General features: G+C 45.9%; 1 protein-coding gene across 1 annotated transcript in view; it reads left to right on the top strand.

Moving 5' to 3' along the window:
* LOC118400992 (PH and SEC7 domain-containing protein 1-like) overlaps positions 1 to 26440 on the top strand; it is a 73565-nt gene that overhangs the window by 8668 nt on the left and 38457 nt on the right. The window contains exons 2-5 of the mRNA XM_035798071.2: positions 16259 to 18924; positions 19129 to 19240; positions 21514 to 22054; positions 22196 to 22657. Coding sequence (XP_035653964.2) covers positions 16453 to 18924; positions 19129 to 19240; positions 21514 to 22054; positions 22196 to 22657 — 3587 coding nt within the window. The 5' untranslated portion in view covers positions 16259 to 16452. The remainder of the gene's footprint in view (positions 1 to 16258; positions 18925 to 19128; positions 19241 to 21513; positions 22055 to 22195; positions 22658 to 26440) is intronic.

Raw genomic sequence — 26440 nt, 5'->3', positions numbered from 1 at the left:
TGTATTACATACAATTGTATTACATACAAGTCCAGAACCTCCTGGTGAGGTAGAGACCATGCTACAGCCAGCCAGTCAGTGTTGATACCTAGAGCGACTGCTAGTAGGGTTATCAGAGGGATAGAAAAACACTGTCCGAGGGTGAGCGTGTGAACTTGACGCCCCGGATTTGTCTATCTTTGTAGTTCCTCAGAGGATCACAACTTTTACCCCGGACTCTACGACTCAAATTAGCCTCTTCAAATTAGTCTCTTTATCCTGGCGCGCCAGTCCTGTCTGACCTTGTTACCTCCACAGGAACTATAAGCTGCACTGTCTTCGGCCATCTGTTAGTGCTAAACAAACTACTTCACACCACTAGCCGTTGGGCCGGTAAGACGGCACTGGATCAAGGGATCTGATTGGTCGAGAACTCTTCCTGGATGGAGGGACAAAGCACCATGAGTAGCAGGAGGTGGAAGACAGCGCTCCATTGGACTTAGGGAGTCTAGAGGAGGAGGAGGAAGAGGAGGGAGGGAGGGAGGGAGGAGCACACACTGAGTAGTGTGGGAGGCATAAATCCAGTATGGATGAGCTGGCAAAGCGGACAGCCACTGTGAGTTTAGAGGTGGTGAAGAGGAGAAAGGAGAGAGGGAGGAAGGAGTCAGTCCCAGCCTTTGTTACTGCCACTCAGGGGATGCTGTTAGTAAGATGGGGAGGAGTCTGAGGTAAGAGAGATTGATGTTATAGTGGGACTCTGTGTGCAGTGTATGTGTGCCTGTGGATTGAACACATCAAGTCAAGTCAAATTATTCATCACATGCTTCGTAAGCAACCGGTGTGGACTGACAGGGAAATGCTTACTTACTGTTAGTCTACACCTGTTTGTTTATGGAGCATGTGACAAATAACATTTTATTAGATTTGAACAGCAATGGAGGAGGTGGGGGTGGAATCCTATTAGGTAGAGTACAGAAAAAGTCTGCCTAACTGCCCTGCTTATCAGGGTGTGTGAGAAAGAAGGAAGAGAAGGGGGGGACACGTGTTGATCCTTGAGTGTGCTATTATGAGGTTGTACTCTACGCAGTGTGCCTGTTTCAACAACCAGTTCAACATGTGGCTGTGTGATGTTCTTAATATGAATGTCTATTGGTCTCTTTGTTTTACAAATACTTTTGTGTCTACTGTTTTTTTTAATTGACTAGAATTGACAGATGTGTTTTTAAAAATGTTATTGTCTACTTAGTTGCTAGTCTGTGAAAAACCAAAACAACCAGACATGATTTTTGAGGCGTTATGATTTAGGAGCAAGTGTTTTTTTATTTTTTTAAATTAATTAAGAAAATCTCCCTCAAATTCTCCTCCACCTGGTCACCAGGGGAGATTGATGTCTGTGATTATATATTTTTTTAAAGCCATAAAATAATACTTCTGTCTCATGGTTGTAATAGTCTCCAGCAGTCTGGTTGATGTCCTCAGTAATAGTGTAAAATCCAGATGGATAACTCTTGAAAAACTGGGCCCTGGATTTATTCCACTTCATATGGGCCCAATTAACTATTTATACAGTGGCCTAGAGTGGCCTTTCCTTCATTTGTTCACGTCTGACTCCTGCCAGACTACTTTGTATTCAATGACGTAAGCACGGGTCCTGTCCCCTGTCTCAAGAACAGGTATTTAACCTTGTTGTGTAATTCGATACACTAAATCTATAGTTTGCTTATTTCTGTATCTACGTAGTATTCAAATCAAATTAAAATCAAATCAAATGTATTTAAATAGCCCTTCGTACATCAGCTGATATCTCAAAGTGCTGTACAGAAACCCAGCCTAAAACCCCAAACAGCAAGCAATGCAGGTGTAGAAGCACGGTGGCTAGGAAAAACTCCCTAGAAAGGCCAAAACCTAGGAAGAAACCTAGAGAGGAACCAGGCTATGTGGGGTGGCCAGTCCTCTTCTGGCTGTGCCGGGTGGAGATTATAACAGAACAAGGCCAAGATGTTAAAATGTTCATAAATGACCAGCATGGTCGAATAATAATAAGGCAGAACAGTTGAAACTGGAGCAGCAGCACGGTCAGGTGGACTGGGGACAGCAAGGAGTCATCATGTTAGGTAGTCCTGGGGCATGGTCCAAGGGCTCAGGTCCTCCGAGAGATAGAAAGAAAGAGAGAATTAGAGAGAGCATATGTGGGGTGGCCAGTCCTCTTCTGGCTGTGCCGGGTGGAGATTATAACAGAACATGGCCAAGATGTTCAAATGTTCATAAATGACCAGCATGGTCCAATAATAATAAGGCAGAACAGTTGAAACTGGAGCAGCAGCACGGTCAGGTGGACTGGGGACAGCAAGGAGTCATCATGTCAGGTAGTCCTGGGGCATGGTCCTAGTTTGCGTCTCTGACAGTGTAGGTATGTACGGCAGGACCAAATCAGAGAGATAGGTAGGAGCAAGCCCATGTAATGCTTTGTAGGGTAGCAGTAAAACCTTGAAATCAGCCCTTGCTTTGACAGGAAGCCAGTGTAGAGAGGCTAGCACTGGAGTAATATGATACTTTTTTTTGGTTCTAGTCAGGATTCTAGCAGCCGTATTTAGCACTAACTGAAGTTTATTTACTGCTTTATCCGGGTAGCCGGAAAGTAGAGCATTGCAGTAGTCTAACCTAGAAGTGACAAAAGAATGGATTAATTTTTCTGCATCATTTTTGGACAGAAAGTTTCTGATTTTTGCAATGTTACTTAGATGGAAAAAAGCTGTCCTTGAAATGGTCTTGATATGTTCTTCAAAAGAGAGATCAGGGTCCAGAGTAACGCAGAGTTCCTTCAGTTTTATTTGAGACAATTGTACAACCATTAAGATTAATTGTCAGATTCAACAGAAGATCTCTTTGTTTCTTGGGACCTAGAACAAGCATCGCTGTTTTGTCCGAGTTTAAAAGTAGAAAGTTTGCAGCCATCCACTTCCTTATGTCTGAAACGCATGCTTCTAGCAAGGGCAATTTTGGGGCTTCACCATGTTTCATTGAAATGTACAGCTGTGTGTCATCCGCATAGCAGTGAAAGTTAACATTATGTTTTCGAATAACATCCCCAAGAGGTAAAATATATAGTGAAAACAATAGTGGTCCTAAAACGGAACCTTGAGGAACACTGAAATTTACAGTTGATTTGTCAGAGGACAAACCATTCACAGAGACAAACTGATATCTTTCCGACAGATAAGATCTAAACCAGGCCAGAACTTGTCCGTGTAGACCAATTTGTGTTTCCAATCTCTCCAAAAGAATGTGGTGATCGATGGTATCAAAAGCAGCATTAAGGTCTAGGAGCACGAGGACAGATGCAGAGCCTCGGTCCAATGCCATTAACATGTCATTTACCACCTTCACAAGTGCCGTCTCAGTGCTATGATGGGGTCTAAAACCAGACTGAAGCATTTTGTATACATTGTTTGTCTTCAGGAAGGCAGTGAGTTGCTGCGCAACAGCCTTTTCTAAACATTTTGAGAGGAATGGAAGATTCGATATAGGCCGATAGTTTTTTATATTTTCTGGGTCAAGGTTTGGCTTTTTCAAGGGAGGCTTTATTACTGCCACTTTTAGTGAGTTTGGTACACATCCGGTGGATAGAGAGCCGTTTATTATGTTCAACATAGGAGGGCCAAGCACAGGAAGCAGCTCTTTCAGTAGTTTAGTTGGAATAGGGTCCAGTATGCAGCTTGAAGGTTTAGAGGCCATGATTATTTTCATCATTGTGTCAAGAGATATAGTACTAAAACACTTGAGCGTCTCTCTTGATCCTAGGTCCTGGCAGAGTTGTGCAGACTCAGGACAACTGAGATTTGAAGGAATAAGCAGATTTAAAGAGGAGTCTGTAATTTGCTTTCTAATAATCATAATCTTTTCCTCAAAGAAGTTTATGAATTTATCACTGCTAAAGTGAAAGTCATCCTCTCTTGGGGAATGCTGATTTTTAGTTAGCTTTGCGACAGTATCAAAACGGAATTTAGGATTGTTCTTATTTTCCTCAAGTTAGAAAAATAGGATGATCGAGCAGCAGTAAGGGCTCTTCGGTACTGCACGGTACTGTCTTTCCAAGCTAGTTGGAAGACTTCCAGTTTGGTGTGGCGCCATTTCCGTTCCAATTTTCTTATGAGAAATGTTTTTAGTCTTAGGGGTGCAACTGCATCTAGGGTATTGCGCAAGGTTAAATTGAGTTCCTCAGTTAGGTGGTTAACTGATTTTTGTCCTCTGGCGTCCTTGGGTAGACAGAGGGAATCTGGAAGGACATCAAGGAATCTTTGTGTTGTCTGTGAATTTATAGCACGACTTTTGATGTTCCTTGGTTGGGGTCTGAGAAGATTATTTGTTGCAATTGCAAACGTAATAAAATGGTGGTCCGATAGTCCAGGATTATGAGGAAAAACATTAAGATCCACAACATTTATTCCATGGGACAAAACTAGGTCCAGCGTATGACTGTGACAGTGAGTGGGTCCAGAGACATGTTGGACAAAACCCACTGAGTCGATGATGGCTCCGAAAGCCTTTTGGAGTGGGTCTGTGGACATTTCCATGTGAATATTAAAGTCACCAAAGATTAGAATATTATCTGCTATGACTACAAGGTCCGATAGGAATTCAGGGAACTCAGTGAGGAACACTGTATATGGCCCAGGAGGCCTGTAAACAGTAGCTATAAAAAGTGATTGAGTAGGCTGCATAGATTTCATGACTACATTTACATTTAAGTCATTTAGCAGACGCTCTTATCCAGAGCGACTTACAAATTGGTGCATTCACCTTATGACATCCAGTGGAACAGCCACTTTACAATAGTGCATCTAAATCTTTTAAGGGGGGTGAGAAGGATTACTTTATCCTATCCTAGGTATTCCTTAAAGAGGTGGGGTTTCAGGTGTCTCCGGAAGGTGGTGATTGACTCCGCTGTCCTGGCGTCGTGAGGGAGTTTGTTCCACCATTGGGGAGCCAGAGCAGCGAACAGTTTTGACTGGGCTGAGCGGGAACTGTACTTCCTCAGTGGTAGGGAGGCGAGCAGGCCAGAGGTGGATGAACGCAGTGCCCTTGTTTGGGTGTAGGGCCTGATCAGAGCCTGGAGGTACTGAGGTGCCGTTCCCCTCACAGCTCCGTAGGCAAGCACCATGGTCTTGTAGCGGATGCGAGCTTCAACTGGAAGCCAGTGGAGAGAGCGGAGGAGCGGGGTGACGTGAGAGAACTTGGGAAGGTTGAACACCAGACGGGCTGCGGCGTTCTGGATGAGTTGTAGGGGTTTAATGGCACAGGCAGGGAGCCCAGCCAACAGCGAGTTGCAGTAATCCAGACGGGAGATGACAAGTGCCTGGATTAGGACCTGCGCCGCTTCCTGTGTGAGGCAGGGTCGTACTCTGCGGATGTTGTAGAGCATGAACCTACAGGAACGGGCCACCGCCTTGATGTTAGTTGAGAACGACAGGGTGTTGTCCAGGATCACGCCACGGTTCTTAGCGCTCTGGGAGGAGGACACAATGGAGTTGTCAACCGTGATGGCGAGATCATGGAACGGGCAGTCCTTCCCGGGAGGAAGAGCAGCTCCGTCTTGCCGAGGTTCAGTTTGAGGTGGTGATCCGTCATCCACACTGATATGTCTGCCAGACATGCAGAGATGCGATTCGCCACCTGGTCATCAGAAGGGGAAAGGAGAAGATTAATTGTGTGTCGTCTGCATAGCAATGATAGGAGAGACCATGTGAGGTTATGACAGAGCCAAGTGACTTGGTGTATAGCGAGAATAGGAGAGGGCCTAGAACAGAGCCCTGGGGGACACCAGTGGTGAGAGCGCGTGGTGAGGAGACAGATTCTCGCCACGCCACCTGGTAGGAGCGACCTGTCAGGTAGGACGCAATCAAGCGTGGGCCGCGCCGGAGATGCCCAACTCGGAGAGGGTGGAGAGGAGGATCTGATGGTTCACAGTATCGAAGGCAGCCGATAGGTCTAGAAGGATGAGAGCAGAGGAGAGAGAGTTAGCTTTAGCAGTGCGGAGCGCCTCCGTGATACAGAGAAGAGCAGTCTCAGTTGAATGACTAGTCTTGAAACCTGACTGATTTGGATCAAGAAGGTCATTCTGAGAGAGATAGCGGGAGAGCTGGCCAAGGACGGCACGTTCAAGAGTTTTGGAGAGAAAAGAAAGAAGGGATACTGGTCTGTAGTTGTTGACATCGGAGGGATCGAGTGTAGGTTTTTTCAGAAGGGGTGCAACTCTGGCTCTCTTGAAGACGGAAGGGACGTAGCCAGCGGTCAGGGATGAGTTGATGAGCGAGGTGAGGTAAGGGAGAAGGTCACCGGAAATGGTCTGGAGAAGAGAGGAGGGGATAGGGTCGAGCGGGCAGGTTGTTGGGCGGCCGGCCGTCACAAGACGCAAGATTTCATCTGGAGAGAGAGGGGAGAAAGAGGTCAGAGCACAGGGTAGGGCAGTGTGAACAGAACCAGGGGTGTCGTTTGACTTAGCAAACGAGGATCGGATGTCGTCGACCTTCTTTTCAAAATGGTTGACGAAGTCATCTGCAGAGAGGGAGGGGGGGGGGGGGGAGGAGGATTCAGGAGGGAGGAGAAGGTGGCAAAGAGCTTCCTAGGGTTAGAGGCAGATGCTTGGAATTTAGAGTGGTAGAAAGTGGCTTTAGCAGCAGAGACAGAGGAGGAAAATGTAGAGAGGAGGGAGTGAAAGGATGCCAGGTCCGCAGGGAGGCGAGTTTTCCTCCATTTCCGCTCGGCTGCCCGGAGCCCTGTTCTGTGAGCTCGCAATGAGTCGTCGAGCCACGGAGCGGGAGGCTAGAAGCTCAAAAGATGAAAATGTCATTTTTGTTTTTGTAAATTGAAATTTGCTAACGTAAATGTTAGCAACACCTCCGCCTTTGCGGGATGCACGGGGGATATGGTCACTAGTGTAGCCAGGAGGTGAGGCCTCATTTAACACAGTAAATTCATCAGGCTTAAGCCATGTTTCAGTCAGACCAATCACATCAAGATTATGATCAGTGATTAGTTCATTGACTATAATTGCCTTTGAAGTAAGGGATCTAACATTAAGTAGCACTATTTTGAGATGTGAGGTATCATGATCTCTTTCAATAATGACTGGAATGGAGGTGGTCTTTATCCTCGTGAGATTGCTGAGGCGAACACACGAACACTAAACATGTTTAGTTTTGCCCAACCTAGGTCGAGGCACAGACACGGTCTCAATGGTGATAGCTGATCTGACTACACTGACTGTGCTAGTGGCAGACTCCACTATGCTGGCAGGCTGGCTAACAGCCTGCTGCCTGGCCTGCACCCTATTTCATTGTGGAGCTAGAGGAGTTAGAGCCCTGTCTATGTTGGTAGATAAGATGAGAGCACCCCTCCAGCTGGGATGGAGTCCGTCACTCCTCAGCAGGTCAGGCTTGGTCCTGTTTGTGGGTGAGTCCCAGAAAGAGGGCCAATTATCTACAAATTCTATCTTTTGGGAGGGGCAGAAAACAGTTTTCAACCAGCGATTGAGTTGTGAGACTGCTGTAGAGCTCATCACTCCCCCTAACTGGGAGGGGGCCAGAGACAATTACTCGATGCCGACACATCTTTCTAGCTGATTTACACGCAGAAGCTATGTTGCGCTTGGTGATCTCTGACTGTTTCATCCTAACATCGTTGGTGCCGATGTGGATAACAATATCTCTATACTCTCTACACTCGCCAGTTTTAGCATTAGCCAGCACCATCTTCAGATTAGCCTTAACGTCGGTAGCCCTGCCCCCTGGTAAACAGTGTATGATCGCTGGATGATTCGTTTTAAGTCTAATACTGCGGGTAATAGAGTTTTCAATTTGTCAAAGCTAATGGTGGGAAGCTTTGGCGTCTCAGACCCTGTAACGGGAGGAGTAGAGACCAGAGAAGACTCGGCCTCTGACTCCGACTCGCTGCTTAATGGGGAAAACCGGTTGAAAGTTTCTGTCGGCTGAATGAGCGATACCGGTTGAGCGTTCCTACAGCATTTCCTTCCAGAAACCGTGAGAAAGTTGTCCGGCTGCGGGGACTGTGCCAGGGGATTTATACTACTATCTGTACTTACTGGTGGCACAGACACCGTTTCATCCTTTCCTACACTGAAATTACCCGTGCCGTAAGGCGAGTACAGCGACTGCAATTAGAAGGCATCATGTTAATGTTACTACAGTGCCTTGCGAAAGTATTCGGCCCCCTTGAACTTTGCGACCTTTTGCCACATTTCAGGCTTCAAACATAAAGATATAAAACTGTATTTTTTGTTAAGAATCAACAACAAGTGGGACACAATCATGAAGTGGAACGACATTTATTGGATATTTCAAACTTTTTTAACAAATCAAAAACTGAAAAATTGGGCGTGCAAAATTATTCAGCCCCTTTACTTTCAGTGCAGCAAACTCTCTCCAGAAGTTCAGTGAGGATCTCTGAATGATCCAATGTTGACCTAAATGACTAATGATGATAAATACAATCCACCTGTGTGTAATCAAGTCTCAGTATAAATGCACCTGCACTGTGATAGTCTCAGAGGTTCGTTAAAAGCGCAGAGAGCATCATGAAGAACAAGGAACACACCAGGCAGGTCCGAGATACTGTTGTGAAGAAGTTTAAAGCCGGATTTGGATACAAAAAGATTTCCCAAGCTTTAAACATCCCAAGGAGCACTGTGCAAGCGATAATATTGAAATGGAAGAGTTTCCCAGGGTTGGAGGCAGAAGCTTGACATTTTGAGTGATAGAAAGTGGATTTTGTTAATACGTATACATTTTGTATATAGAGTCAAACAAATAATAAATATTAAAAAATATATATATATATTTAAAGTGGCTTTAGCAGCCGGTACAGAGGTAGAGAGGAGGGAGCGAAAGCATGATAGATCCTCCGGAAGTTTATTTTTCCTCCACTTCCAATTAGCTGCCCGCAGCCCTGTTCTGTTAGCATGCAGTGAGACACTCGGCCACGGAGCAGGAGGGGAAGGTTGGGCCAGCTGGAAGGAAAGGGGACTGTGAGAGTCAAAGAAAGGGAGAATAGTAGGGTCAAATAGACAGTCAGGAGACTGGAGGGAGAAGGACTTAGCAGAAAGAAGAGAGGATAGGATTGAGTGAGTAGGGTTGGAGGAAACAAAGTAGTGATCAGAGACATGGGGGGGGTGCAACTATACTTAAAAATATATTAAATGTCTGATGTGTTATTGTTACCATCTACTAATCAATTCTCTTCTTTATGATGCTTTGAAAAAGCTCCCTGGTATGTTTTGTTGAATCTGATTGACTGAGGGACCTTACAGATGTACAGTATGGGTGAAAGATGAAGGGGTAGCCATTCAATAATGTCAACCCATATTATTTTACACCAAGTGAGTCCATGTCATTTATATGTAATTTATTAAGCAGAATTGTACTCCAGAACTAATTTAGGCTTGCCTAAACAAAGAGAAATATTATGCCACGACTATATTTTTGTTGATTCGTTTTTATCCTCTATTAATTTGTAGAATTTTCTTTTCACTTTGACATTATACAGTATTTTGTGCAGATCAAGCTATTTTAATCCCACTTTGTAATGCATAAAATGTGAAAAAAGTCCATGAATACTTATGGTACATACTGTAGTTTAATATTTGGCACTGTGGAGGGCTCTACCTGCTTTTCTGAAATGCAGCCCTCTCTGTGCTGTTGTTCAGAGAGTGAAACTGTCCTCAGGTTAGTGTATGACCCATGCTACGTTTGGTTGCATGTTCAGGATTCCCCACAGGACTTTTCTCTCTGACTTTATGGAGTATTTTGTGTGGCTCAATCACACAAAACATTTTTTGAAGTCAATTTCAATCCCACTCTGTATCGTGTTCAAAATGTGAAAAATATCCAAGGGTGGGTGAATACTTTATTATACCTACTGTACAGGGCTAAAAATGAAACTGCACAGGGAGGCTCAGGCCAAAAGATGAGGGTAAATGGTTCTGGGGAATATGATTAGTAAGATGGTCATGTAGCCTAACTGCAGTCAATTCAACAGGTTCGTAATCACAAAGGCCATGCATTTGTCACAGACATCTTCTAAGAACGCCCCTATCGGAGTACGTGTTTGTACGAGTGTGTGCGTCAATGTGGATCTCTCTGTGTAATTTACAATCTGCTGTCACCTTGACATTTCATTACATTTTCTACAGTGTGAGACCAGAGGCTGCTGTGTTGAATCACTAATACATATTTTTCCCTTCTCTTTATAAAGGTTGTTGGACACAGTACAGGCCAAGGGTAGGTTAGATGATATACTTGTTTACAACTACTGGACAGGATCCCTCCCTTCCCTGTGCGTTAGTGTGTCTCTGCAGTGACTGTGCAGTTATGGGTGTGTGAGGCGTATATGTGTGACTGCCCTCTACCATGCCTGGCACTTTCCCAGGAGAGTCATGACACAACCCTGCTTTTTCCTGGGATTTCGGATAGTCATGATCAGCCCCTGCATCGTGTGTGTGTGTGTGCGTGTGCGTGTGCGTGTGCATGTGCATGTGCGTGTGTGTGAGAGATTTATTTAGGGTCTGGGATGATTTGGCTCATGACACTATTTCCCAAAGGGCATTTCGAAGGCGTACATACTAGAGGTCGACCGATTATGATTTTTCAAAGCTGATACCGATTATTGGAGGACTAAAAAAGCCGATACCGATTAATTGGCCGATTTAAAAAAAAATGTATTTATTTATTTGTAATAATGACAATTACAACAATACTGAATTAACACTTATTTTAACTTAATATAATACATCAATAAAATCAGTTTAGCCTCAAATAAATAAGGAAACATGTTCAATTTGGTTTAAATAATGCAAAAATAAAGTGTTAGAGAAGAAAGTAAAAGTGCAATATGTGCTGTATAAGAAAGCTAACGTTTCAGTTCCTTGCTCAGAACATGTGAACATATGAAAGCTGGTGGTTTATTTTAACATGAGTCTTAAATATTCCCAGGTAAGAAGTTTTAGGTTGTATTTATTATAGGAATTATAGGACTATTTCCCTCTATACCATTTGTATTTCATATACCTTTGACTATTGGATGTTTTTATAGGCACTTTAGTATTGCCAGTGTAACAGTATAGCTTCCGTCCCTCTCCTCGCTCCTCCCTGGGCTCGAACCAGCAACACAACGACAATAGCCACCATCGAAGCAGCGTTACCCATGCAGAGCAAGGGGAACAACTACTAGAAGGCTCCGTGCGAGTGATGTTTGAAAAGCTATTAGCGTGCGCTAACTAGCTCGCCATTTCACTTCGGTTACACCAGCCTCACCTCGGGAGTTGATAGGCTTGAACAGCGCAATGATTGACGCACAACGAAGAGCTGCTGGCAAAACACACGAAAGTGCTAGTTGAATGAATGTTTACGCGCCGGCTTCTGCCTACCACCACTCAGTCAGATACTTGTATGCTTGTATGCACAGTCAGGACACGCTAGATAATATCTAGTAATATTATAAACCATGTGATCATGATTATGATTGATTAAATGTTTTTTATAAGATAAGTTTAATGCTAGCTAGCAACTTACCTTGGCTTACTGCATTCATGTAACAGGCAGTCTCCTTGTGGAGTGCAACAAGAGGCAGGTCGTTATTGAGTTGGACTAGTTAACTGTAAGGTTGCAAGATTGGATCCCCCGAGCTGACAATGTGAAAATCTGTTGTTCTGCTCCTGAACAAGGCAGTTAACCCACCGTTCCTAGGCCGTCATTGAAAATAATAACTGACTTGCCTAGTTAATAAATAAAGGTAAAAAAATATATATTTTTTTAAATTGGCAAATCGGCGCCCAAACATACAGATTTCCGATTGTTATGAAAACTTGAAATCGGCCCTAATTAATCGGCCCTTCTGATTAATCGGTCGACCTCTAGTACATACACAGATGTGTGAGACACTGATGACATGGGAGATGATTGTTTATCTTTAGTGATCACATTTCAAGACAAAAAAAAAGCATAATAATATTTTCAAACTATTCATTACTTTGCCTTAATTACCATTATCTGGCCTTGGTAACTACCCGCTACACTATAATTACTGGTGTCTCTGAGTTTCTGTACGTGATGTGTGAGGATCAGACTGACAACAATTTGTCCGGTAAGAGCTAATATTAGAGCAGGGTGCTGGCAGTGGCAGTGGTTGGGGCTTTCCAGACTGAGGAGATGGTGTGAGTGTGAACTTGACAGACACTACAAATTTGGATTGATAATAAAAAAACATGGAATGTGTTGCGTAACCACAGTAACTTGTCTGCCTGCCTTGTCTCTTGTTTTGGTTCTTTCTGAGCCTCCAAGTTCAAGGATCCCTCACCTTTGAAAAAAGCTTTGGTTAATCCAACAGACAGGTCTGTTTCCAAGTAGCAATCAGACACATTTGTGGAGTCCATCACAGATCCAACCATCCAAGCAAGACCTGTACTGTATGATAACAAATTGTTTACAGCCATGAGCCTATGATACATTACTATTTTTGGCAAGACATTTTCAGGTTTCACTCTTCTGGTGTACTATTTTGAGAGGAGTCCGACTGTTCTCTGCAGTTGAGGATTCTCTGGTAACAACAAATTACTCCCAGTACACCTAACAGAGCTGAGAACACCAGAACACTTCTCTTACCTACATCCGCAGACACTCAAGCTGCTTCGCCATGGCTATTTAATAGCAGGAATAGAAAGCACACGTGGAAGTCCATGCCAGTCAGATTGACAGCCAAGGACACCTTGCTTTGTAGGACCAGGGTGTCTCTAGAACAGCCTACCTCTGGCTTCTGCTGAGACTAGTGATCGCCTTGTGTTACCATATCTAATAGCTGTTTTGGTCTCTCTTTTAAGGATATGGAAATGTTGTTTAGGTCGGCATTTGAACAGTTAGCCAGGGAATAGTGAGATGTAAATGTTTGTGTGTGGGAGAAAAATGTGATGTACTGTACAGTCGTGGCAAAAGGTTTTGAGAATGACACACACCAAGGTTGCTGCTTCAGTGTCATTAGATATTTTTGTCAGATGTTACTATGGAATATTGAAGTGTAATTACATGCATTTCATAAGTGTCAAAGGCTTTTATTGACAATTACATGAAGTTGATGCAAAGAGTCAATATGTGCAGTGTTGACCCTTCTTTTTCAAGATCTCTGCAATCTGCCCTGGCATGCTGTCAATTAACTTCTGGGCCACATCCTGACCCATTCTTGCATGATCAATGCTTGGAGTTTGTCAGAATTTGTGGGTTTTTGTTTGTCCACCCACCTCTTGAGGATTGACCACAAGTTCTCAATGGGATTAAGGTCTGGGGAGTTTCCTGGCCATGGCCCCAAAATATTGATGTTTTGTTCCCCGGGCCACTTAGTTATCACTTTTGCCTTATGACAAGGTGCTCCATCATGCCGGAAAGGCATTGTTCGTCGCCAAACTGTTCCTGGATGGTTGGGAGAAGTTGCCCTCGGAGGATGTGTTGGTACCATTTTTTATTCATGGCTGTGTTCTTAGGCAAAATTGCGAGTGAGCCCACTCCCTTGGCTGAGAAGCAACCCCACACATGACTGGTCTCAGGATGCTTTACTGTTGGCATGACACAGGACTGATGGTAGTGCTCACCTTGTCTTCTCCGGACAGGCTTTTTTCCAGATGCCCCAAACAATCGGAAAGGGGACTCATCAGAGAAAATGACTTTACCCCAGTGCTCAGCAGTCCAATCCCTGTACCTTTTGCAGAATATCAGTCTGTCCCTGATGTTTTTCCTGGAGAGAAGTGGCTTCTTTGCTGCTGTCATGACGTTGGCCTCATCCCCCTCTCCCTGCCCCCCCCTTGCCTCCTTCAACTAGGTTGCTGTGGTCAGAGAGACGTCGTAAATTCCTAAGGATCTCCTCATTGAACTAAATCAGAGGACCGCCCCTGAGCCCAGTTAGGGTCAGACATCCTGGGACAGCCCTTTTCGGCCCTTCCGAATAAAACCCCCACTCGGGTTTTCGATCAGCAGACTAAGCTCAATTACGAGATGGCTAAAGGTTGCAGACCATGTTTTTCTCCATTAGGAGGAGACAAAGGTTGTAGACCATTGATGAATCTTTTAACCATACCACGTGGTTAAACTCTTAGACTATCGATACCGACAGAATAATAACAAGTCTTTGATATTAATTACTAGTCTGCAGCTAGGAATTCTGTATCATTGAACGCGAAGAACGACAACCGCCGAAACATCCATCTATAATGAATGTCACTCTGAACTATCCCCTCTAACCCCAACCAAGAGAGAGAGGGAGAGAGACGGACAATTCTATAAAAGACACCAACTTTTCACCAGCTATCAAGACGACACACTGAGCGTAAATATATATATTGATTGCAATTGTTCCCGAATGAGTGAGCGTTCATGTGTAAAGGATTAGCATTTCAATTGTTCTAATTATCACTCTGTAGTGACTTCTTACTCGACCCCCACTTCCCCTTTTGTCTTAACAAGCCACCATGCCGGTTTAGCCCACTAGGGCACATTCTCATTTCATGTAACCACATTTACCTTGTTTGTTTGTTTATACATTTCTGTGAATTACTTAGTTAGTAATAAATACATGATTTAAGACAATTGATGTATGGAGGACTCATAGTGAAGACTTGGTTCGTGCAGATAACCAACAACTCACTAACGTGAGGTAAAGTAAATAATTAATTAATTCGAAGACTAATTGATCAGATAAAATATCTGAAAAGTTATTTTAGGAAATTATAACTTTGTAATCTGAATATTTTTCCTTGGTGTCCCGACTTCCTAGTTAATTAGTTACATGATTAATCAGTTGATCGCGTAATACTAATTACAGAGAATCTTTGATAAAAACTATGAGTCTTCAGTTAATGATAGTAAAGGCACGACACTGCCCTTCTTGACACCAGGCCATCCTCCAAAAGTCTTTGCCTCACTGTGCATGCAGATGCACTCACACCTGCCTGCTGCCATTCCTGAGCAAGCTCTGTACTGGTGGTGCCCCGATACCGCAGCTGTATCAACTTTAGGAGACGGTCCTGGTGCTTGCTGGACTTTCTTTGGCGCCCTGAAGCCTTCTTCACAACAATTGAAGTTCTTGATGATAAATCCGATAAATGGTTGATTTAGGTGCAATCTTACTGGCAGCAATATCCTTGCCTGTGAAGCCCTTTTTTGTGCAAAGCAATGATCTCGGTACATGTTTCCTTGCATGTAACCATGGTTGACAGAGGAAGAACAATGATTCCAAGCACCACCCTCCTTTTGAAGCTTCCAGTCTGTTATTCGAACTCAATCAGCATGACGGAGTACTCTCCAGCCTTGTCCTCGTCAACACTCACACCTGTGTTAACGAGAGAATCACTGACGTGATGTCAGCTGGTCCTTTTGTGGCAGGGCTGAAATGCAGTGGAAATGAGGGAAAGGGAATTTGGCAAAGGGGAACTTTTGCAATTAATTGCAATTCATCTGATCACTCTTCATAACATTCTGGAGTATATGCAAATTGCCATCATACAAACTGAGGCAGCAGACTTTGTGAAAATTAATATTTGTATTATTCTCAAAACTTTTAGCCACGACTGTATGTGTTAAGTATTGAAAGGGCTGTGGTTGATGAGTTTTTAATCAATGAATCAGTTACAGGACGTGAGTACTCTATGCATGCACTTTCTCCAGCATTGCTCTATGCACAATTGTGCTCCACTGGTTGGTAACGATACAGCAGGACCTGACCCTGCTAACCATGATAGTAGGTTCAGAGGTACCAACCTTGAGCCTCACCCAAAATGACTGGGAGTAGCTGTTTCTGTTGTCTGTATTGCCTACAGTCACCTGCCCAGGGGGTCAGGGGAAAGCACCGAGACCATGGAGTCATGCGGTGATTCTGGTAGACAATGGCATGACCGACTCACCTCCCAGGTTATGCAAATGAGCAGATCAGAGGTTTTTTATATAACATAACACACATGCGGCTCCTCCGAGACAAACTTAGGTGAACACACACAAACAAAAAATACACACCACACACACACACACACACACACACACACACACACACACACACACACACACACACACACACACACACACACACACACACACACACACACACACACACACACATTCAATCATGGATTCTGAATATCCTTCTGTGTCAGTTTGTTTGTTTGTTTTATTGTCTTTCTTCTAAATGGTCCTAATATATTATTGACTCTTTTTTTCTTTATCTTTGGCAGACTGAAAAGAAGCTGAGCATTGCAGCATGGCAAAGAGGCCTGCCGATCATCCTCCAGCTTACTAATCTTCACCAAATGGACCCATTTTGTTTCATTTGGGGTTAGGAGGTTTAGGATAAGAGCACTAGTACTATCAAAGACCAAAAAAATACAAAAATTAGACAGAAGGCTCCACTGCGGCCAGTGTGGGGACCATGTCTAAGTCAGGCAAGATCCTGCACCTGTATGTGGAGGTGAGGTCTGTCCCAGGGAAGGAGCTGGAAGGTGGTGTGGAGGGGATGCACCCACTAGTGCTCCAAGGGCCTGACATCCTACCTCAGTCCCAGTGCACCCCCAGACACTCTACCTCCACCTCTACCTGTACCTGCACTTGCCCATCCACCTCCATCCCCAGCCCAGCCTCCATGTCCCCAGGGGTGTTGCATAAAGATGGGGGCAGCAGTCCCAGCCTCACCTCCAAGTCCTCCTCCAGACAATCTGTCAGTTTCCAGCTGGACCTACCGGACAACTCCGGACCGCCCACACACCACGAGCAGCGTCTGCCTTATGAGGGGATTGGTCAGCTGCTCTCCAATCTCCAGCCAGCACCCAATGGGCCGCAGCATGACAGTCTGGTGCTCGCCCGCTCCTCAGACATTGAGCACTACCACAGGAGGGTGCCCCTATCCCCTGCCTCCTCTGGGAGAATAACGTCCCCCTCGACTCCAACCAGTGGGCGCAGGTCCTACAATGGCTCTGGTGTGGGAGACGAGGGCAAGTGCTCTGTGGTCAGCTTTAGTTACATAGAGAAAGCCAGCATTAAGTCTGTGGACAGCCCCCACAGTGCTGTGTGCCCAAGTGTACCTGAGAACCCTTTCAGTAGAGGTGTGGAGGAGGGGTATATGCCTGCCCACCTTAGGAAGAGGCTCAGTGACCCTGTGTGGTCGGATAGCTCGGGTAGCTCCAGCCCCAAACTGTCCTGTCCCACCTCCGGAAGGTCCCCCAGGAGCTCCCCCTGCCTCCGCAGGGCCACTCTGGACACTGTGGCCAGAGAGGCCACCTACAGGGCCATGGAGGAATTTGGCTCCCCGGAACTGAGGCGCAGACTGGCGGCCTACAGCCCAGACAGAAGCCCCAGCCTGCCTCGGTACTACCAACAGCAGCCCCGCTGCCAGTCCTGGGGTGGGTCCCCGGTCCTGCCTAGGGGTGCCAAAACGCTGCCAATCAATGCACACCTCATAGACTCTGACAGTAACCGTGGTTTGAATGGCCTCCCCAGAAGCCCAGCTTCTCACCAGCTCTCTGTTCAAGCCAGGCAGTCCTACTACAACTTCACCATGTCCCCTTCCAGTGTTAGCTGCCACCACAGGCTGTGGCCAGGGGACGAGAGCCCCAGGCTGTCCTCAAAATGTGGGGACCACAGCCCCAGGTTGGCCTGCAAGTTTGGGGACGAGAGTCCAAGGTTGTCTTCCAAGTTTCGCCCACCATTACCTGCAGGCAGGCCCACTGCAATTCAGCATGAAATACCAGCAAGCATGATTACCAGCACCCCAACCTCTTGCGACCAGAGGGCTAGCAGCCACACACGCCACCACACTCCTAGCGATAGCCGCTGTTTACCAAACAAGGTCAACTCCAAACAGTCAGGTCAGTCAAATGACAGCAAGCTGGGAGAGGGATTGAACCAGACGAGTGACAGAAGGAGTAACTCCCCAGCCACTAGCCCTCACATGGCCCGTAAGCTGGCGGAGGAAGCAACCAAGCTGTCCACTATCTTCATGGACAGGGGGACTCCCTCCCCCACTCTGTCACAGGCTAACTCCACCAGGTCAGAGAGCCCCAAGTCTGGTAACATCTCCAGGGAGTCTCAACCCTACGCCACCCTCCAGGGCCAGGGTTCTCCAGCACAGCCCCACCCTGAAGCTAACACTCACACACACTTACAGGACCATAGGTGGACAGACAAGGAGTTTCTTAGATCTGGACCCCACTCCAGAGAGTCTAGACCAGGTCAAGGACAGGGGCAAGCTTCCCCCCTCCTACTGCAGAAGGGAACCTCCTCCCCTGCTATGCCAGCTACGCTGCACCTGGTGGTAGCATCCCACACTCCTATCATAGACCCACGGCTGCAGAGAGCTGAGCTGCTGACGAAAGACAGCCCCACCCTGCACCGCCACCAGCCCCCGCAGTACATGGGAGACCGAGGCTCCCCCAGCCTGGAGAGGAGACCGTATGACACCCGCTTCGACAGAGGGAGTCCGAGGGACAACCCGGAGAGCAGCAGGCGCCTGATTATAGGACTTGACATGGAGCCGCCAGAGAGCTGGAGCTCCAGGATGCAGCAGTGGAGGGAGAATGGGTCCGTTGCGGACAGGGAGGAGTCCTATAGTGAGAGTCCGACTGCTGATGGTGATGAAGTGTATGTGGTGACCAAGGAGGAGCTGCAGCAGAGAAGGAATGGTGCAGCTGTGTTGGGGTATCAGGGGTATAAACATGGAGTAAACAGGGAACAGAGGGGGGAGACCCAGGACCATAGTGGGGCACTGGGGTCCTCCCAAAGCTCCAGTGGAGTGACAGGCAGTCTGGGGGAGAGCACTCAGCCAGAAAGGGACTGTCTCTCTCCAGAGACATCCAGCCAGTCCAGCCAGAAGAGCAATGACACTGAAGAGACAGCATCTGGGATGCAGGTGTGTGTGTGTGTGTGTGTGTGTGTGTGTGTGTGTGTGTGTGTGTGTGTGTGTGTGTGTGTGTGTGTGTGTGTGTGTGTGTGTGTGTGTGTGTGTGTGTGTGTGTGTGTGTGTGTGTGTGTGTGTGTGTGCGACTGTTTATAAGTGTACATTATACCTTATGTATCACCTACTCAATCATTCTCATTGTCTGTTGTGTTGTAGTCGGAAAGCGGATCCTCTGTGCTGGGCCCATCCTTGCACTCCCAGAAGATTGCCCGTGCCAAATGGGAGTTCCTGTTTGGACAGCCCATAGAGGACAGCCATGATTCTAAAGGTGGGTGGTCCTGAAAGAGGTCTAATGCTGCGATCATAGCCAAGTGGGAAGGTGGTATTTACCATATAAACTCAGCAAAAAAAGAAACATCCTCTCACTGTCACCTGCATTTATTTTCAGCAAACTTAACATCTGTAAATATTTGTATGAACATAACAAGATTCAACAACTGAGACATAAACTGACCAAGGTCCACAGACCTGTGACTAACAGAAATTAAATAATTTGTCCCGGAACAAAGGGGGGGTCATCATAAAAAAAGTAACAGTCAGTATCTGGTGTGGCCACCAGCTGCATTAAGTACTGCAGTGCATCTCTTCCTCATGGACTGCACCAGATTTGCCAGTTCTTGCTGTGAGATGTTACCCCACACTTCCACCAAGGCACCTGCAAGTTCCCGACCCAAACCATGACGGACCCTCCTCCTCCAAATCGATCGCGCTCCAGAGTACAGGCCTCGGTGTAACGCTCATTCCTTTGACGATAAACACAAATCCGACCTTCACCCCCGGTGAGACAAAACCGCGACTCGGGTTTGTGCCCATAGGCAACGTTGTTGCCGGTGATGTCTGGTGAGGACCTGCCTTGCAGCAGGCCTACAAGACCACAGTCCAGCCTCTCTCAGCCTATTGCGGACAGTCTGAGCACTGATGGAAGGATTGTGCGTTCCTGGTGTAACTCAGGCAGTTGTTGTTGCCATCCTGTCCCGCAGGTGTGATGTTCGGATTTACTGATCCTGTGCAGGTGTTACACGTGGTCTGCCACTGCGAGGACGATCAGCTGTCCGTCCTGACTCCCTGTGGCGCTGTCTTAGGCGTCTCACAGTAAGGACATTGCAATTTTATTGCCCGGCCATGTCTGCATTGCTCATGCCTCCTTGCAGCATGCCTAAGGCACGTCAACGCAGATGAGCAGGGACCCTGGGCATTTTTCCTTTGGTGTTTTTCAGAGTCAGTAGAAAGGCCTCTTTAGTGTCCTACGTTTTCATAACTGTGACCTTAATTGCCTACCGTCTGTACTCTGTTAGTGTATTAACGACCATTCCATAGGTGCATGTTCATTAATTGTTTATGGTTCATTGTTTCCCATGTTTGTTCAGTGTTTAAACCCTTTACAATGAATATCTGTGAAGTTATTTGGATTTTTACGAATGATCTTTTGCTGAGTTTTACTACGGGGAAAAATCTACTTGAACATCGCTCCAACTGGTTATTAGTAGTGGGAAACAAAGGACATCCAGCCAACTTGACACAACTATGGGAAGCATTGGAGTCAACATGGGCCAGCATCCATGTGGAACACTTTCAACAACTTGTAGTCCATGCCCTGACAAATTGTAACTGTTCTGAGGGCAAAAGGGGTGCAACTCAATAGTCGGAAGGTGTTCCTAATGTTTTGTGCACTCAGTGAACATGAAAGCTGTTCTTTTAGTTTGTGGTTGGCGCAGCTTGTTGGCCATTAGCCAATCAGCGTTTCTCAAACTAGTTCAAAACACGTAAATGCATCCAACTGGGAATTACTACCTTCCCACTTGGTTATGGATGCAGGATTTGCCTCACTGTCTTACTCTTCCTCCTCCATTTCGGACTTCCTAGTTCGTCAGCCCCTTCTCGTAAACAAGCAGCTATTTTCACAATACTCTTGTAATCCAATTAGCTCTAGCTAGCTTTGGCTTTAGCGCCATCATGGCCTGGCATCAGCTCTGTCCTTATTAAAGTCGGACTCTCTTCCTTCTCAAACAAACACTTTCTTTGTTTACCTTTATTGATAGTTTTGAGTCTAGACATCTCAGCCTCATACACAGCTAATCTGTTTCCTGTTAAGTATTTGGACTTTAGAGAATCTGTTCCCTTGATTTTGATGACATTTTCTATATCTCTGCATCTCTCTCACTCATTTTCCATTTTTCCCTATTATGTTACAGTACTCAGTTCATCCCAGACAGTCTGTTATAGGTCCCAAAATAGTGAATGACCATAAACAATACCACCGTGATAACAATCTATACATTTAGAACAGGTCATTTTATTACATTTGCATGTTTTTTAGAACAGGTCATTTTACTAAGTTCTACCAAACGTTGAATGTTATTACCGTAGTCAGTCCACTCAATACTCAATCATAATGGAATACAATCTCAAAATGACTACTGAGCTTTAGAACAGGACTTAAAAAAACAACAACAGTTTTGCATGGTTTTTAGAACAGGCTAATTGTTCTATATTATTCCTACTCACTTTTACATGCTCTGTTTGTCTCTTTTGATATCCCAGAGTCCTCTCAAGCCCCCCCGAGTGGGACCTCCAGTGAGTCTCCCTTGCCCACCTCCTCCCTGCTCCTGAAGCCCACAGGTCACTGGAGGGGATGGGATGATGAGAGTCAGAGTTTATCCTATCACGATGTCCAGCAGGTGGTGGATTTGGTGACTCCGCCCCCGGTCACTGTGGTTGGCTTCTCGCCCAAGACGGGCATCATCCGGAGAGCCATCAACTACGCTGAGACGGACTTAGATGCTGTGCCCCTGAAATGCTATAGGGAAACAGACCTAGATGAGGTGATATTGGCTGAGGCCGAGAGAGAGCAGGAGGAGGTGGACTCCGCCTTTGGGAGTAACCGCAGTGTGCTCGGCACCTCTGCCTCCAGCGCCAGTACCATAGTACGCACTGACGGAGAGGAGGACGAGCTGGAGGAGGACGAGCTGGAGGAGGAAGAGGAGGAGGTGGTGAGCTGGGCCAGTGTGAGGATGCAGGGGGATAAGAAGAGACAGCATGCCACCCAGGAGGACAATCAGGTGTACAGTCTGCTGCTGAAGGGGTGAGATATTCACTGCAGCTCAGACACACCATACCCTGTAGTCTGAATGTAAAGCATTTATAGAGACACAAATATAGTAGATATTTGCCAATCAGATACCTCATGTGTTCCTAATACATTCTACATGGTGTCTTCTTGTAGTTGTCCCCTGGACCACATATCGGATGCCCAGTCAACCCTGAAGTCCTCCATCTCAGTGACTAGCCCTCGCAGGACCTCAGTGGATAGCCTGGACTCCTTCAGCCGCCACTTCGAAAGGATCATGGAGTCTCACCGAGCCAAGGGCACCTCCTACAGCAGCCTGGACAGCGTTGACCTCTTGACCTCCAGCGGCCCACCCATATTCACCTTTGACCTGCCCACCCTTACCCCTAAGATCCAAAGCCAAATTTGTGAGAGTGCTCGTCATATTATCGAGCTGAGTTTTGCCCCCCTGGCCCATCCAGAGCTCCCCAGTGTGTCTGACCCCACATGCTCTGAGAACACCCTGGCCCCCACAGGAAAGGGGCTCAGCAGCACCTCTGAGCAGGATTATACGTCAGGAGGGAAGTCCCGGTTGGAGAAAGACTGCTTGCGAACTAACTTAGGCTTGCCTTTCATCAGGTGAGTGACAGACAAGCGTGGACAGTGGACATCTTAAGGTCTGCTTCATTTAGACCCTTTTGTATCAGCTTCTCTGCAGTGTCCGTGCAGGAGAAAGTGGTCACCCGCGCACACACACACACGCACACACAGCTGCACTCACAACATTTTAACAATCTCTAAAGGATCGTTTAGCTGTGACATCTCTCGAGTGCATTTTTGTGTTTGTTTTCCATTGTCCGCAGTGGCGTGTGCTGGTGATGGTGGCAACACATTTTGTTATATGAAGATTCTATTATAAGATATAGGATCATATTATGCAGTTTCCTAATGATAAACTGTTTATGCTGCATTGGTAATACATCTCTTTACTGCTGCTAGACGACCACTGTCACTAAAATCTCATGCCATGTGTTGTCCCTGGAATGGCTGTTCCCAATTACTTTGATTACATTTAGATGTTTAGGGCCTATAATCTAAACATGTGTGACTGGCATATGTTTGGTCTGGCATTTCCAATATTGACAGACAGTGTCTGCTTTGCATACAGCTGTTTTGATCAGAATATGACTGATCTGACCAAATTAACTGTGTAGACATACACTACATTACCAAAAGGAGTTGGTCCCCCCTTTGCTGCTATAACAGCCTTCACTCTTCTGGGAAGGCTTTTCACTAGATGTTGGAAAATGCTGCGGGGACTTGCTTCCATTCAACCACAAGTATTAGTGAGGTCGGGCACTGATGTTGGGTGATTAGGCCTGGCTCGCGGTCGACGTTCCAATTCATTCCAAAGGTGTCCGATGGGGTTGAGGTCAGGGCTATGTACAGGCCAGTCAAGTTCTTCCACACTGATCTCGACAAACCATTTCTGTGTGGACCTCGCTTTTTGCACGGGGGCATTGTCATGCTTCCACAAAGTTGGAAGCACAGAATCGTGTAGAATGTCATTGTATGCTGTAGCGTTAAGATGTCTCTTCACTGGAACTAAGGGGTGTAGCCCGACCCATGAAAAACAGTCCTAGAACATTAATCGTCCTCCACCAAACTTTACAGTTGGCACTATGCATTGGGGCAGGTATCGTTCTCCTGGTATCCGCCAAACCCAGATTCGTCTGTTGGACTGCTAGATGGTGAAGCGTGATTCATCACTCCAGAGAAGGCTTTTCCATTGCTCCAGAGTCCAAAGCTTTACACCACTCCAACTGCTCTGTCATTGAAACCCATTTCATGACGCTCCTGACGAACAGCTATTAGGCTGACGTTGCTTCCTGAGGCTGTTTGGAACTCGGTAGTGAGTGTTGCAACCGAGGAGTGATGATTTTTACAGCCTTCAGCACTCGTGTGTCCCATTCTGTGAGCTTGTGTGACCTACCACTTCACGGCTGAGGCGTTGTTGCTCCTAGACGTTTCCACTTCACAATAACAGCACTTACAGTTGATCGGGGCAGCTTTAGCAGAAATTCAACGAACTGACTTGTTGGAAAGTTAACATCCTATTACAGTGCCACATTGAAAGTCACTGAGCTCTTCAGTAAGGCCGTCATACTGCCAATGTTTGTCTATGGAGATTACATGGCTGTGTGCTTGATTTTATACACCTGTCAGAAACGGGTGTGGCTGAAATAGCCAAATCAACTAATTCGAAGGGGTGTCCACATACTTTTTTTGTGTGAGTATGGTATACTTTATATGCCTGTGAAACTCAACCGCAGAAATTCAGTTGTACCACTAGATGAGGCCAGAGAGCCACTGTTTCTTTTGTTGAACGTTTATCCAGAAATTCGTTTTGAGTACCGTACTGTCTGTAACATGGAGGGATTGAGTTGTGGTTTGAATTCCTGTGATTTGGGCTCAGCGGTATGATACCTCTTTGGTTAAAGTATTGGTGTGGACTTTTGATTGGATGTGTGTGCCTGATGATTTACTTGAAAAGTGAACAAGTGTAATGTATAGTAACTAAATTGGTGTAATTTTCATTGCAAGGTGTAGTGTATCAGTCCCTCCAACCCTGCTAAGAATGGAGTTATTATAACTTTGTTTACGAGACAAATTCTATTAATATGGGCCTGAGAAAATCTAGGTACTCGGGCCCTACTAGTGAAAGTTCATATACAGTATGCATACATGTACATTATGTAAAACAAATAATGAGTATACTAAACATGAGGAACACCTTCCTAATATTGAGTTGCGCCACCCCGCCCTCCCTTCCACAGGGATGCTGGCCCATGTTGACCCCAATGCTTCCCAGAGTTGTGTCAAGTTGGCTGGATACACACGTGAAACTGTTGAGCGTGAAAAACCCAGCAGCGTTGCAGTTCTTGATACAAGCTGGTGCGCCTGGCACCTACTGCCATATCCATTTCAAAGGCCCTTAAATATTTTGACTTGCCCATTCACCCTCTGAATGGCATAGACACAATCCATGTCTCAATTGTCTGAAGGCTTAAAAATCCTTCTTTAACTTGTCTCCTTCACTTCATATCAGTGTAGATGAAGAGGATTTAACAATTGGGATCATAACTTTCACCCGGCCAGTCTGCCATGGAAAGAGCAAGTGTTCTTAATGTTTTGTACACTCAGTGTATGTTCTACAGTATGTGTAGACCGACTCATATCCATTGTATCTTCCCATCCAGTTCAAATCTAAATTTAACGGCCACATACACATGGTTAGCAGATGTTATTGCAAGTGTAGTACAGATGCTTATGCTTCTAGATCCGACAGTGCAACAGTATCTAACAGGTAATATATCTAACAATTCCACAACAAAACCTAATACATACAATCTAGTAAAGGAATGGGATGAGAATATATAAGTATAAAATATATGGATGAGCAGTGACAGAGCGACTAAGATGCAATAGATAGTATAGTATATACATATGAGATGAGTAATGTGAGATGTGTAAACATTCTTAAAGTGGCATTATTTAAGTGACTAGTGTTCCATTTATTAAAGTGGCCAATGATATGAAGTCTGTCGGTAGGCAGGCGCCTCTCTGTGCTAGTGGTGGCTGTTTAACAATCTGATGGCCTTGTTTTTAAATCTCTCTGTCCCAACGTTGATGCACCTGTCCTGACCTCGCCTTCTGGATGGAAGCGGGGTGAACAGGTTGTGGCTTGGGTGGTTATTGCCCTTGATCATCTTTTTTGCCTCCCTGTGACATTGGGTGTTGTAGGTGTCCTGGAGGGCAAGTAGTTTGCCACCGGTGATGCGTTGTGCAGACCACACCATCTTCTGGAGAGCCCTGCTGTTGTGAACGCTGCAGTTGCCGTACCAGGCTGTGATAGATCCTGACAGGATGCTCTCAATTGTGCACCTGTAAAAGTTCAGAATTATTTTTCACCCTCCTGTGGTTGAAGAGGCGCTGTTGCTCCTTCTTCACTACACTGTCTGGGTGTGTGGACCATTTCAATTTGTTGGTGATATGTACACCAAGGAACTTTACACCTTCTCCACTGTTTCCCGTTGGTGTGGATAGGGGGGTCCTCCCTTTGCTGTTTCCTGAAGTCCACAATCATCTCTTTTGTTTTGCTGACATTGAGTGAGAGGTTATTTTCCTGACACCACACTCCGAAGGCCCTAACCTCCTCCCTGTAGTCTGTCTCGTCGTTGTTGTTAATCAAGCCTACCACTGTAGTGTCATCTGCAAACTTGATGATTGAGTTGGAGGCATGCATGGCCACGCAATCGTGGGTGAACAGGGAGTACAGGAGAGGGCTGAGAACGCACCCTTGTGGGGCCCCAGTGTTGAGGATCAGCAGAGTGGAGATGTTGTTTCCTACCTTCACCACCT

The sequence above is a fragment of the Oncorhynchus keta genome, chromosome 2 (assembly GCF_023373465.1).
Source record: "Oncorhynchus keta strain PuntledgeMale-10-30-2019 chromosome 2, Oket_V2, whole genome shotgun sequence".
NCBI lineage: Eukaryota > Metazoa > Chordata > Actinopteri > Salmoniformes > Salmonidae > Oncorhynchus > Oncorhynchus keta.
Note: the sequence above shows the minus strand (reverse complement) of the source record. Positions and strands in the feature narration are given on the sequence as shown.